Source organism: Poecile atricapillus, chromosome Z, assembly GCF_030490865.1.
Source record: "Poecile atricapillus isolate bPoeAtr1 chromosome Z, bPoeAtr1.hap1, whole genome shotgun sequence".
Lineage (NCBI taxonomy): Eukaryota > Metazoa > Chordata > Aves > Passeriformes > Paridae > Poecile > Poecile atricapillus.
Window position 1 is genome coordinate 49,502,838 of NC_081289.1, and position 15,802 is coordinate 49,518,639.

The 15,802-nt window shown below is 35.5% G+C and overlaps 1 protein-coding gene across 1 annotated transcript in view; it reads right to left on the reverse strand.

Moving 5' to 3' along the window:
* Window positions 1–15,802, reverse strand: part of LOC131573650 (dedicator of cytokinesis protein 4-like) — a 225,456-nt gene that overhangs the window by 18,063 nt on the left and 191,591 nt on the right. The window contains exons 33-41 of the mRNA XM_058827803.1: window positions 14,344–14,439; window positions 13,093–13,153; window positions 11,257–11,350; window positions 7,479–7,627; window positions 6,379–6,465; window positions 4,567–4,671; window positions 2,615–2,756; window positions 1,842–2,008; window positions 519–605 (exon numbers count right to left, since the gene is read on the reverse strand). Coding sequence (XP_058683786.1) covers window positions 519–605; window positions 1,842–2,008; window positions 2,615–2,756; window positions 4,567–4,671; window positions 6,379–6,465; window positions 7,479–7,627; window positions 11,257–11,350; window positions 13,093–13,153; window positions 14,344–14,439 — 988 coding nt within the window. The remainder of the gene's footprint in view (window positions 1–518; window positions 606–1,841; window positions 2,009–2,614; window positions 2,757–4,566; window positions 4,672–6,378; window positions 6,466–7,478; window positions 7,628–11,256; window positions 11,351–13,092; window positions 13,154–14,343; window positions 14,440–15,802) is intronic.

The window sequence follows — 15,802 nt, forward strand, 5'->3', positions numbered from 1 at the left end:
AAGGAGCACTGCTCCCAATACATCTGGAATCTATTTAAGGATTTTTTAATAGAACAAGCAAGGAGAGGAAATTCCAGTGTGTCAATAACAAACTGGTACATTAGACCTGATTCCTACAGGTTCTGTTCAGTAGCTCGGATTGGAGAATGTTTACTTTTCAAGGACGCTGAAGGATATATTAAACTACAGATATTCTAAGTATTAAATGTTACATGGTGCTGAATTTTAAGGAAGCAATTTACTGACATTAAATGTTGCCTTTGAATTCCCATTATTCTCAACTTCTTTTTCCTCAGCTGTTTAAATGAATCCTAAGTGTGGTTCTTAATAATACTTTTCAAGACAAGAGAAATCAGACAACTCAATATACTTTGCAAATAATTTTGTTGTAGCCACCTTGAGACCTTGGTCAAAGAAATTACCTATGTCTAGTAAATCCCAAAGCAATTAATAAAATAACACGTGATTAAGGAAGTAAACCAACACACAATACGTATTGATGCGAGTCTCATACTCACCACTTCACGTTTTTCTACTTCAAACCAACGAGATATTCCAGGTAAACTCTGCACCAAGATCAGTGTGGTTCTCTCTACCCACAGACTCTAAAATACATAAAACCAATTTATTTCCCTATTTGACTCTATATTTTCCTTAATAATTACCAGTTTCCTTTATGAACACCTTCACTAAAGTAACAGTATACATTAAAAAAACTGCTAACATCCAAATTCCTATTGCAATGTCTATCCCAAAGTCAACAACACCCACTTTTCTCCTTACTTTCTAGGTCCTACTACCAAGCAGTAACTTCTGCTGATTCTTCACTCAAACTTTATCATATGTTGTCCCCAAATCTCCAAAAGTCACTCACAACTGAATTGATATTTTAATATTTCTTTTCTGATCTCACATCTGAGAAGAACAAGAGTTCTGCAACAGAACAACTTACAGATCAGAGAGCATGATCAGGTCTCCTTCAAGAAGCCCTATTCAAGATTCCAGAATGCATAGATGATAGGATACTCAAATATACTACTGGTGAACACCTTGTGCAAGAGGTTTGTAAAATGACAAATCAACACATAGCATAGTGCTCACACAAAATATATTTATAAGCTGGACAGTTAAAACAAAGCCCAAACATGCATTAGAAGACAACAGTGAGTCAATTTAGTTAATTTATTACCCTTAGAGTCCTTTCTTCTAAACTTGTAATAAAATTATTATGGGATGACTCTTTTTGTCTGTCTGAATAATATTCTGCACCAGGATGTGCTTCTAGTGGGTCAGAATTAAAATTACACCAAAAGATGAATTTTCACTATGACATTTTTATTAGGGGCAACAGAAGGGAATAGGTTCCTGCCTATAAGGGAAGGAACTATTGCTTTTCCCTGAGACAACCTCTAAGTTTAGAAGTAGTTTTTAGTCTCAATATCACAGGAACAGGTCATTATGCTGCAGTTCAGTCAAAACTGTCTCTCCCTTGCTCTAGAGAGATAACTTTAGGCAATCCTATTCATACCTCAGACTACCTCCTTAACAATGTTTTTCCACCTGCCTAAGAAACTTTTCTGAGACTCTGCTCTCTCCAGTTCTGCCTTCCAAATATCACAGATGAAAAAACAAAATTAATTTTTTCACTCCTAGTCACATATACAGCAAGACCTCTGCATCTCTCATATATTTTTGATCCTATTTTATTAAAAATAAGAAATGAAATAGTCAAACCTGAGATACCATCTCCTCTCTGGAGAATTTGTTTCAATAGGGCAGCTTTTGTTGGTGTTATAAACAAATCCAGAGGTCCAGTACTAGGAAAGGGCATGATACTTTACCTTGAATTCATTTTCCTTGTCCTTGGTCCCTTTGTGAAATGGTCTGTCATATCGGAATCGCCAGATGTGGTTTACTTTGTAAAAGCTCTTGATATTATCAGGAATGCCATCTCTCTGCAAGACTTCCTGGTTTTCTGGAATTGGTGTCACTGCATAAATCTGCAAATCTATATGTAAAGAGTTAAGGCTATCCCACTTAATTCAAATTAGCAAAGCATATTGACCCCTGAAGCATTACAGAAGAAAAATTCTTTAAAAAGCATGCATCATGAAATGTTTCTATACTATTAATGGTTTGGGGAAGGAACCAGAGAGATTGTTTGAGATTTCTTTGTACTGTTTTGTTGAAAATTTCATCTTTATTTTTGAAATAGAGCTACTTATATGGAATAGTACATAAAGTACAGGGATTTAATTAAATATATTTTTACACAATATGTCATACCATGCTAATATAATGTTGTATTTTAAGAAGTTAAATTACTGTACCTTGAACTGCTACACCATTATCACAGTAGTGATAGTTCTATAGGTATTTTTAGATAAAGAAATAATGTCAATAACATGTCAAGGAATTTTTAAATAGAACCAAAATTACACAAAGGACTTCCAAACATAATAGAGTGAACTGGGACAAAATGCAGGGAAATTCTCCCCTACCATTTATTTCGGTGGAGACACCATGTGATTGAAATTGGCTATAGGGGAACCTACATTTTTTAAAAGCATAGAAAATGTAAGTGCAGAGTATGGCTTTGTGATTATGTGGATACACTGTGCTTCTGCCTGAAAGATGGTCTCATCTGGCTGATTAGCATGTTGCATAGCAATGGCATGTGGGAACTCATTCAACATTCGCTGCTGGAAGGCCTCCAGCCTTTCATAGTCATGTCCTCGGCAAACAAATTCCTTATTCTGAGCGGAATAAGAAAACAAAAAGCAAGAGCAAATTGCATGAAAATAATTAGGATCCAAACACACGCTCTTAAATATAGATTTTCCAGGCAACTTTTGCATCATTTAAAGAATGGAAAAAATAAGAAACAAAAGGTAAGAATAAAAACAAGGAATATAAAAAGAACAGGTTACTAAGAAGAAGGAATCTTTATCATTAATGTTACATTTTATTCAAAAGTCTGGAAAAATGTAATAATTACACTTCCAAGTTTTATAAAAATCTAAAGGGAGAGATCGATCTTAGTGGGTCAAAGCATATAATGTGATGTATCAGACTGTATAAAATATGCAACAGAATAATAACCGAACAAGCAGTTAAGACAATGAAACGGGTTCAAAGTTGATTCCATGAGGAACTAAGAAACTTTGTTCTGATGTTATATAATTATGAAGAAAAACATCGCATGAGAAAATTAGAAAGGCACCCTGTAAATGTTGATCAATTATCAGCCTGGAAAATTAAAATGATCCAGTTTTTACAACACAAAGTAAAAGAATGCTCCTGGCATTGAATTCTGAGAGTCGAGACTTTCATGGAAATTGCTACAAAAAACACCCCTGCAACAGTATTATTGTTCAACTACAAATTAAAATGTGAAAGCTTTATTATGAAATTTAGTCTTTATTCTTTCTACAGCAAACACAGCCAGATTTACAAACTGCTCTGCCATAAAAAATTTAAATCAAATGTATTAAGTCTGTCCTTGTTGGTGTTGTAAGCATAAATCTGTGCTGTGTATGTTTAACTTGAAAAATTCCTAAGATGAATAAGCGCTAAGGTTTGAAAGTACTGCACTGTTGTGCAACTCCTTCCACAACTTTTACTCCACCAGTTAAATACTTTCTGATTAATATTTTCAAATTGGTTTATAGAGAAGTTATATTCAGATGAATATTAGGTAATATCAAGAACTATCTTCCCATCAGACTTTTTTTGAGCATTGCTTTTAAGGGGAGATTTCATGCTATATTTACCAATTAGAAATTGTCATTTTCCCCACCACTAAGGCAAAGACAAATCAGACTTTTTAGGTCTCCACCACATAGAGGAGGTTACTTCATCACTTATTTTAATTACTACAGAAAGAGAAGCTTGGATTATGATTACAGCTGCTCCATGAATAAGATGGATTCTGTCCTCTTCCCCAGGTGACAGTCAATGCAGCTAAACTACTGCAAACTGTGGATGAGGGGAACAAGGTAAACACCACGAACATTTTCAAGGACATTTCAGTAACTTCAAAATTCCAGATCAACCATGAAGAGTAATGGGTTTATTATTTGTCAGTTTTAGAACATTAATAGTGAAATTCAGCATGTGGAATTTCTAAGTCATTTAAAAAAAAAAACAACAACAACAACAAAAACTTGGGAATGTAATTGCTTAAATGCTAAATTGCTGATTATGCCACCACCAATGGATACTACTGACAGCCTTTCTCTAAGTACACACCAGCAGAAACAGAACAGGATAAAGGGAATAAACTATCATGAGCCATTAGTCTGTGGAACAATGTAGGTGCATGGTTTCCAAAATAAACATGAATATTGTGTTTCTCTGGGACTCTAGAAGCCTAGCATTTGTCTTTTCATTAGTCAGGACCTTTTCTTAACTATCAAACATGAGGGTAAAGCATTTCTCACAAGATAGGAACTTGTATATGGTATATATAAATCATACCTCAACAGGTATGAACAAATTTTAACTCAGTGAAAGTGATTATGAATGACAGTATTACTCTATTCTGTTTATTTTCATTTCACTTACTCTCAAGAAGAATGGGAACTTTTTCCCGTAGAAACCAACTCTGAAAAATTCTGGCTCCAAACGCTGTTGATCCATAATTTTATCATATAGAGATGCTTCCATCATCTGTGAGATTGAGAAGAAACGCAATTTGTTTCAAAAAATAAACTTTCTTTTTTGAAAGTGTATTTTTACCATAAGCTGTCACAAAAGGGAGTATCTTTCACCTCTGGGGGGCTGGAATTGCAGTGTATCTCTGAGCAGCTACTAGGACATTGAGAAGTTTCTAAATACATCAGATTGAGTTATTATACCTCTAAGGGATCTCAAAGTTTCCAAGAATTAAAAAATAAATCCTTTAAAATATTAAGTCCCTATATTAAAGTGGTAAAATAGAAAGACAGTTTGAAACATATGACCCAGTAATCTGCTAATCACCCAAACACATGGCAGTAATGTGGTCAGCTAAATCAGCAAAGACTAATTTCCATATTCAAGACAGTTCTGTCCGAATCATACCAGATTCCAATGATGTAAGCACCAAATATGAGTTTCTTTACAATGTTACAATAGCAATTAGCACAATTTTTGATCAATACATCCAGTTTTTATTTCACTCATAAAATTGACACGAGGGGCTCTTAATGCCAAAGTCCCCATTTTCTGATGATATTTTTGACAAAGTTTTTAATACTGTGGAAAAAGCCAAACACAGTCTTAGCCCTATTTTAGGTAACACAGACAGCTATTTAGAATGCATATGCTATCAATAGCTGCCTAATTATACTGCTATGAGAAATCCCCACACCTCCATTTTTGGATTAACCTCGGCGGCACAGATACAGTAAAAGCATATTTCAAACACAAAACACATTCAGTACAATTAATTAAACATGCATAAACTAATCTTTTTATTCACAGGATGATAGTCAGTTTGCTTTTGCTTATAGAATTCTGCCATTGACATATCAAAATATATATGGAATAAGCAGATAACAGAGAGTCCTGCCACATAGCTCTGTGTTGAGAATTTTGCATAATGTTTTAAGCAGCTCTGGATTAAAGGGACTTCACTCAGTCCTAGCAGCAAGCATCCTCCATGTACAGGAAATGCAAAAGGGGAGTTGTAATATGAAATTGAATCCATCAGAAGCAGGTAAGAAAAATCATAATAATCTTTAAAATACACTATATGAACGAAAGAGAAACAATGCTTAGAGTTCTAAAATGAAAGAAACAACATGAAGACTGTACCAAGAAAGATTAATTTTTGCTATGAAATATTAAACCATATTTTTAAGCAGTAAATTTAAAAATATGTAAAGGTGTGCATTACTTGTAGCTTTGCTTACAATTACAACTGCAAGGACATGCTCCTGCTCCTGGTGAAGGACTGCACAGAGCACATTCCCTGAATAAACTGTAGGAAGCTAATGAAAGTGAATTTGTATTATTATTTTTCTGCATAAGCATGTGTACAAAAAGGATGCTGTACAGGTACAAATATTGGAAGAACATTAATTTTATAATAAAATAAAGCAATCTGGTCTAGTGGAAGGTGTCTAGCAGTGCGGCTGGAACTAGAACTTAATGGCTTCCAACCCAAACCACTCTATGAAGACAGAATTTTCTCCTTTTTCTTCAAAAAACTCATACTCCTTTTCTGTAATCCTTATTGTAGAAAAAAAAAAACCCTCAGGGTAAATAATAAGATTTGCAAACCAAACCTAAGGAACATTCTGTGGTAAATTTCAATTTTCTAAGTAATATTTTATAACCTAAATTAAAAAGCTTTTGGATTCCTAATTGATGAAAAGTATTCAAGTACATTACCCTCATCTTGCTGAGGTTTCTGTAGTCATAGTAGCTCTCATACTGTTCTGCAATTTTCCTGCATAAGATAATGCCATTTTCCCAACACTGGAAGCAAATAAAAGATATTCAGTAATTCAAAGCAACTGTTTGTCAATTTGTGATTCATTAGTGGTCTGTTCTAGCTATACTAAGTCTTGTTGTTGCTGAAAATATTCAAACAAACTGTCCACTAAACATGCTGATAGCTTCTGAGCAATACCAATGAATTCTTTGAAGAATTAAAAATATATTTAGAGACTTAATTAATTAATTATTCTTTTTGCACTATGCACAAAACGTAAGTCTTTGCAAGAGAGATGGATCGCTCTTTTGACACTACACGAGATGGATTCAACACAGTAAAATTTTTATATTTTTAAATTGTACTTTTAATACATCTTCCTTAATTTTTTTAGGTTGCACAGTACTTCATTGCACCATGTAAGTTAAACTATTACAGTATTGTTTGAAAAACGTTATGATTAATATCCATTTGATTACATTTATTAGGCTTACATAGATTTTACACCAGCTACACAAAATTGTAATGCATTGCATGTTTGTCAGTAAGATGAAACAGTGCACTATGTGTATATAAAATTTTAGACTACAGGATAATTACACTTGTTTAATTCAGAACAGGTATTTGCAGTAATGACAATGAACTGTCATTACCCCAAACAAATTATTTTTTAGTTTTTAAGAGATACAACATGGTATTGTAAGGTGTAAACGTAGCCTTTACAATCCTCACTTGGTCACTAAGTGAATTTCATTAGCTTTATAAGGCTCATTTTCACCACCTTTAAAATGGGGAGAAACTATACCACCTTCTACAAAGTGCTTTGATAGTTAAAAAGCCAACTGCTACACAAGTGAAAATTATTCTCATATATGAGGTGGATTTCTAGGATACAACCGCAGGATTAGAAGAAATGTACTGCATTGCTAAGTAACTGCTTAATCAAGCAAGGAAAAAACACTTCCAATGCAGGATAAAAGTGCAACTCTGGAACTAATATCCTAAAATGAATAAACTACCCTTCCCAGACCCACTCGGTAAAATAGGACTATTTTACCTTTCCCCTATCAAAGTTTTGAATGATGGTCAGATGGAGACACTCCTTACGCTGCCACTCTGTTTGCATGGGGTAGTTGAGGAATTCCCTGAGCGGCCGATCAGACCACTCCAGCAGCTCATCGTACAGCAGGAGCGTGTAGGCAGCCTCTGCAAGAGAAATTGCAGCATGGCACTTATCAACACCAAACAGATAAAGCAGAGAAACAACACAGAGATGTGAATGCTTTTCTTGAGAAGCACCTTTTTATTGGGTAATTGATTTGTTTTTAGTATTAGGCAGATGGCAGTGGTGGTTTTGGGCAGAATTACTATATACAGCAATAACAAAAATAGCTTAAAATTTTCACACGCTTTTTAAAGTGGAGTCACTGGAGTGACTGAGTGAAAATACAAAGGAGACAGAAATTAAGTAACCATTTCCTGCTTAGCCCCAGTCTTCCCTACTGCTAAGGAGAAACTCTCAATGACTCTGCTGTCTGAACAAAGGAACAAGGACTGGAGGATGAGGAACATCAGTAGTGAAAGAGGAAAGACGACACGACTGTGGACACAGTCCAAAAGAAATCAGGGCTGGGAGGAAAACAGGGAGGCAGATGTGTGCTTAATAGAATCCACTCCTTCCATAGAGAAATAAATCCTTGATAGCTGAGCCTTACCAGCTGGCTATAACGAACAATTTAGAAGCGCAATATTTTTCTCTTTTTAATTTTTAAAATTTTATTTAGTTTTTGGTTTGGTAGGAATCAAACCAGTTGTTGGTCTCTAGTCAGCAAGCTGTGTAGTAATCTTTACATTAATCTGTAGAAATCATCTGGGAATACGAAAATTATTATTATTTTTCCTTTGATTTCAGGAATTCCTCAGAAACGGTGCACTAAAATAATATTAAATTAATATTTTTATTTGAAAGTCAGACTTTGGCAAATTACAAAACACCAGAATTACTACTGGCTATGACAATTCAATTTGGCTAACTGAGCATATGTATTATTGATTTCCAAGTTAGTATTCACAGTTTATGTTTCCACTCACAGGACCACTTTACATGAGTGAGTCAGCACAAAAATGGGCCATGTTCTGGAGAATTAAGTTTCCTACTGGACTTATTTTATTGCAGATTTTATAGGCTGTACATTAGGCAAAAAAATAAAGTACTAAAGTACTTTTTGTGCTAAGCTAAGTTTGCCCCAGACAACCATATCCTACTTCTGCCTCTGCCATATGAGTTCCCATAAGACAGGTGACTTAAGCCAAACTCCGCAGTACTTTTTCTAGCAGTAATGTTCCTCCACACATCCAACTAAGAACCTGTGGATGAAAAAACATCACTGCAGCTGAGACTTGTGGGAGAGAGTGCCCTGAAGCCCAGTATTGTGAAATGCTAAGTGTGGTGCAAACTGATGCTGTGCTGTGATACATCCATGCAAGTTGCACAGCCAGCCTTAATTCTGGCATCACACTCAGCACCTCTCAGGCTGCTTGACTGGTAACCACCTTTGTCATAGTTTCAAGCTACATTTTTGTACTCATGCACATCTATGTAACAATTTTTAAAAACTCATGAAGCTGATAACAAATCATTCAAAATCACAAGGAAGCAAAAGATAGTAGAACATATGTGGATGTTCAGGACAGCTCACCTTGACCTTTCCTTTCTAAACTTGGCATCTAAGTCCTTCACTTGAACAAAATTTTATCTGCCATAACCATGTTGTTTTCTTAAATCATGATAAATTTATACTGAAGGTTTCTAAACTAAGAATGACCATACTGGATTAGAAGTCTGAAGGGTTTCTCTATCCTATGTCTGTCAGTGGCCAACACAACAAATATAATACTGATACCTCAGGGACAGGTCTGTAACTACTAACTTGCACTAAAGCACTAAGGAGAGACAAATAGGGTTCACTTGTGATGTGGGAAATTCAATTTATAAAGGAAATATTCAAAACACCAGATATTTCTAAGGTGGATAGGTAAAAAGACAGTCTCATTACAGTTCTCAGGTGACTGAGAGGACACAAGGAATCAGTGCATTTATGTGATTCAGCCTCAAGAGAGCTATGTTTATAGCTGTAACTAAGTGCTGTATAAAGAAAGATTTGAACTAATGTTTTGTATAAAAAGGACTCTTTTTTAACAGAGCAGTTTTAGAAACAGACCAGTAAATCATACCATGGAAAGGACAGAAAAACAATTTCATCCCTAGGATGAAACTATCCAATTAGCAAACTGATGCTGCAACATGTAGGAATGCTACTGAAGTATCAAACTTATTTTCCTAATCCCAAATTCTCTAGACCAGCTGATTTAAAAAAGGCTGTATTGTCTCTGATTAGGCAAGGCAATGGACTACACAAGTCTGTTTTCTAATTATGGGTGTGAGACAAGTGTTATTTAAGGCTCTTACAGCAAAAAAATTAAAAATAGCAATAACAACAACAATAATAGTAGTAAAGCAGTGAAATGTACCACAACAAAAAATGCAAAAATCACAGAGATTGATAATAAACACATAGGAAATATAACAAAATCCTTGAAATAAATTTTGAGCAAAATACTATTTAAAATCAGAATGGATGGGAAAACAACAGAAAAATTAGGTTCATATCACAGTTGGAGGTAAACTGGACACATAACAGTACCCAGTGCCTAAAGGGAACTCAACACTGCTCAAAGAGTTACTAAGATCTACTGTGCAAAATAATAGCTTGATACAAAAGCCAGCTGTGGCTAAGAGACTTCTTGACAATCAAAATTCTCTTGTGACTCACTGTTGCCAGGTCACATGAAGAAAATTAAAATCCCTCCTTAACATATCCTTCTATCTAGTCTACATTTAAATCAATGAACTGTAAAGGGAGTGTGGAAATTGCAAGTGAACAATCTTTCCTATGGATAGCAGAGAAGCATAAGGACACGGGGTACCTGTAAGATGTTTACTAGCGACCCCCAGCCAACTAACTTGCTTTTAAGAAGGAAAAAAAAACCTAGAAATTTTGAACACGTGCAACTGCAAACACTGGGGAAAAGATGGAGGTATTACAAGGTCAATAAAATATTCTGGTGAAGACAGTGTGATTTAAAAGGATACTGATTTTATCCTCTCCAGCACTTATTCATGGCATGTAGTTCCCCAGATGAAGTGCATGTTAAGCTGTATAAACAACAGCCACGCACAATATCTTCTTATTTCTTCATGTAAAAGGTACCAACCAGCCTTGGCACAAGATTAGAGAAATCTTGGACAATAGTACCGCAAATGTGGCATGTGAAGATTTAGAAAGACATCTTGAAATTGCAATACTTGCCACAGGTCTTAGGGTCTTTAGGTCATTGTGAGTAAGTGATATGGATCTTCCTTTCTTTTATTTATTATTTTTAACACAAAAATGAGGTTCTGAAACACAGCTGTGTGGAAACACTTCACCAAACAGATAGCCAGGAGCATTTCAAAAAAGTGTATAGGGCTCAGATACCACTAAGTGAACTCATAAAAACTTCCTCAAAACTTTACTTCTTTTGGGGGAAAAATGACCCTATCACACATTTATTGCTAGTGGGTATCAATAGAAGTAATTTACATTCACCATGGCTCAGCAAATTATAGTGCCATGGGGCTGAAAAAAGCAGTATTTTGAGACATCAATTAGGCAAGGAAACAGCTGTTGCCTGGGTTGATATGTTCTGCACTGAGGATACAGCTTACAGGGCTGCAATAGACTGCAAACCTCAGACCAGTCCTAAATATCTTTTTCTAGTTTGTACTCAGTTACCTGTGAAGTTTTGTGCTTTCAGATGTAGGTCATAGAGCTTATGAATATAGCGAATATACATCTCTTCCTTGTTCAGTTCAGTCTTGTAAAAATTCTGAAATAAAATTGAATTTTGTAATAAAATGTAGTAGTTGATAAATTTATGATAATGGTTACAAATAAAATACTTTAAACATAATATTCTACAAATAGATACATAGATTTGATTTCTCAGCATATAACTGCTATTTTTTGTTTCATGGATAAAATATGGACTGCAATATCATAATTCTTAGTTCAAAATATTCTTTATTTATTTACAAGTCCTAAAGCAAAGTATGAAAAAGTTACAGGAAGAGGAGCACAAGCCTACAGCACTGTACACAAGTACTGCCACATTCACAATGGACATGCAGCTGAAGTCCTCCTACTAGATATACTCCGTGTTCAGGACAATCTGCTCTGGTTAATAAAAATTTATAGGCTAGAAGAGTCTAAGCACTGGTTCTCACTAGAAATTAACAATTTCTATTCTATTATTTAAATTGCTATTTTGAACTCTAAGCAGTTTTTCTCCTAATGTACAGAATTTATATTCTGTGATACTGTTTCCCAAATTGAGTTATTATCAAGGAAAAAGGAGAGAGGAACATTATGAAAACATAAAAATAAAAACTTTAAAGAAAAAATATTTTTAAATTTATTTGAGAAAATTTAGCATTTCTTGTTTCTCTGCTGTTCAAGAGTATTAAAAATTTCTTTGAAAATTATTAGGATATGAAATCCAGCTTAGCCTGTATGAGTCATTGAAAATCTCATTAAAAAGTAATATGGTGTTTTGGGATTTTTAAATATTTTAATTTTCTTTTTGTCCAAATCTTGGATGATTTGCTAATAATAGATTAAAAACTCCTTAGGGATGAAAATAATCCAGGTGTTTTAAAGAATTCAGATCATGCCAGATATTTTGACGGCAAGCCAGCTGCTTTATGGCTTCATAGTAAATATCACCCCTATTTAGAAGACTATTTTCCTACTGAAGAAGTCCTTTGTTCTCTTATGTATAACTGCTACTCAGAAGTGATACGAAATTGTTTCACTGACGTCAAAAATGCAGAATTACAAGTCAGCTTATTTTGGGTTTTTTTCCCCTCTGGCTAAAAATACTGCTTTTCAAAAGATTCACCATGAAAATGGAAACTTTCCAAGGTTAACACAAGTCAACAAATTTGTCAGTGGAAACTGGCCTAGAATCAAAATGCATCTTGTAAACAAAAATGACATCTTTTTCATACTATGGCTTAGCACTGTTGGTTTGTGGTAATGGTGATAGCATGAATACAGGAGGTCTTGAGTGGCATTTCTCTCTCTTCTACTCGGGAGAGAATAGTCAGCCTGCAGTATTCACAAGATATCCCACATTATATGCTATAAGAACCAACTTGCATCAGTTATTGGGGAAGAAAAGAAACAAGAGAAATCATGTAAGTTTTGTTGGGTTTGGTAGAGGAGGAAAGGCATGTTTGTTTCTACAAACTCAGAGACTAAATAAAATCAGAAAGTACTTTGGTGAAGTTTATCCAGCAGGAAGAGACATAAAACTGAATAAAGCAGTTTTGGAGTCCTTTCAGAACCAAGCTATGAAATGCCAGGGAAGACTAACTCCCTAATGCATCGATCTCAGCCTGGAAAAAATAATCAGTGATCCTAAGTGTAGTATTACTCCGTCAAATTTCACTCAAATTGCAACAAGAAGCAAAGTATGTCCTATTCAAATGTGTATCCATATAGTAGAAAATGTTTAGTAAAAAATGCTCAACTGAAATAAAAAAGGGAAAGAGAAAGTATTATACAAACCAAAAGGCTAACAGTGCAGCCAATCTTTTTGCCATCCACTTCTCCCATTTTCATGCAGTCCCTAAAGCAGAAAGTAATGAAAGTCAAAAGGAATGCTGTTTATCCTCTTACAGTGAAGCACACCTCAGAAAACAGACATATTTGACTTGGCAAGCTGGCTGAAATGATGGCATTTGGATGAATAGCTGACCAAGTAGCTAAGAGATTTCATGCCTCCTTTTGTAGTACATTGAATACCTCAATTGTCAAGAAAGTCAATGTTTTCTTTCTGGCTCTGTCATTACTATGTGACCTTTTTTTATCACACAGGGTAAAAAAGAAGTAGCCAGTATAACCATGCTGAAATAAAAGAGAAACAGGCAGACATCAACATGTAGTCACTAAAAAAAAATTAACATAACTTTAAAACATTCTTGAATACATGGGCTAAACCATTGCCCCAGATACTCTCATAACCACTGTTTGGAAAGATTTGGAGCCCTAGAGGTTGCAATCCAGCTGATCCCTGAAGAGAAATAGCAGTGCCACACTTCTTGAAATTAAGAGTTCAGTCTCTTTATTGGTGAAATAGCTTTCCTTTCAAGCTATCAGTGATGACAGCAAGTGCAGTACTAGGTCTCACTATGTGTCCTTATGCAATCAGGGAGAAAACCTTACACATAAGCTGTAGAAAGTGCTACAGTTGGTGGCCATAAGGTGGACTAAGCTGAAATGTGAAGCCTCTACACAGGCTCACAACTGACTTTAGTCTTGCACTCCTGAAAGAGAGTACATGCCTCTCATTTCCCTCTCCTTGGAGCACGTGGTACAGTCAGACGTGAGGTGCTCACCCAGAGATCATGTCTTTGTATACATACACACTGTGCCAGCTGACACTACAACTAAGCATGATTGACACAGTAGTAAGAATTTTACATATTGTGTAAAACAACTGTCAGGTGATTACTGCTGAGCTCTATGTCTTCAGACAGACTTGAGTCACCAACCTACTGCCAAAAGTTACTACATTCCCTGACAGGAAACTCAAGCACACCACTAGATTTCTTACACCAGGGGCAGTCTGCTTGGTTGTTTTCATCCTGCCAGTTGCATTTTCCTGTTGACTAAGCAGCTGCTGTCAGAGATCCTGAGCACTTACAGCTGATGTATCCATGTACCCACGTGCAGCCACCGTTTCAGCAGGATAACTGTATTTGTTTCCTAATATTTCAAAGACGACAACCCTCCCTCTAAATTGTGATAATCACTCACCTGTAGTCCAGGAGCCTCTCCATGAGGCGAGTCACAGTGGCAATTAATGAAACACCACTTTCCCTCCATGTTTCCCGCTCAATTTTCTTCAGCAGACTGAAAAAAAAAAGAAGCCAGAAAAATGTCACTGTTTATTTTTAACTGTTACTATGACAACCTCTCTGCTTTTACCAGTACCTTAATACCTTAGCAACATCTTTGATAGTTAGATTTTCTCTCACAAACACCCTCCCAAGAAGCACAATTTGCAAACAATGTCTTACCTAGGATAAGGACCAAAAAGTGGAATTCTAGTCCAGGAAGCATTGACAAAACAAATGATTTTTATATTAGCTGCATCAGGTTACAATATATCAAATACCTAATTTTCAGAATATATTAATACCCCAAAGACTTAACACAATTCTTCCAAAAATTTATATATTCACTTCATGCTGATATATCAAAATATGTGGAATTTAAAGGTGTTCCTAGAAAAGAATATTAATCAGCTCAATATACCTTCTCAATTTTTTATAAAGATGTTTCCTTTTGTCCTCTCTTCTCTAATATTTCAGTATGGATGAAATTTAAGAACAGAGGAGGGATTTTAACAAGATGATTCCCGCCCCACTTCACTTAATACTTCTTTCTGAGAACATACTGTCATGCAGATGTACAATTCCATTAGTTTATAGTGTCATAAGATTATTTTATTAAAAACTATTGTGCCAATTTGCCTTGTTGTGCTACAAGCCTCTGTTTTTCATTGCTTAAATTTATCAAATATTTATCATTTAGGCATGAATTTCTCACATTTTCTATACAAGAACGAGTAAGGAAATATTTATCTACAGAGCCATGTTACTTTTATGCTTTGGTGCAGGAGCTCAGGTGGATGACATGTCCATGGAGATATTTCAGCAATCTCCCTGAAAATGCACTTAGTTATGGTTTATTTAGAAGCCTCTGAAAATTCCCACATCCTTAGAGGTTTTTAGAGAGTTGTTAATAGCATCTCTGAACCTTCTGTCTGCAGTGGGCAAGCTGTCAGCTCCACTGACCTTCATCTACCCTGAGCATGCTCAGTCCCTAAAAACTCCTACATCCAAATTTCAAACCTCTAACAGCGCTCAGGAACTCCTACATGCCAGCTGCACTAGCTATACACTCCAGCTCTCCTCCTTACAGGCTCGGGGAAGTCACAGATGCAATTCTCCAAGCAAATTTGACCTAAATGAAGCTGTGCTCTGCTGAAACTGAGGAGGAAATAGTGATCTTCATCCTGCACCCTTATACAAATCTTAAACTCACTTCCCTCAAGGAGGCAGTCAGATGTCTTTCCTTCACAATTAGAGGCTGGCTATCTTTCATTGCTAGCAGGCAGATGACAAGACTGTCCTCAACCAGAAAATGCTGAAGCACTGAGCCGGCACCTCTGTTTTCCATACAGAATACACAGGCTAACTTAATTCACTTC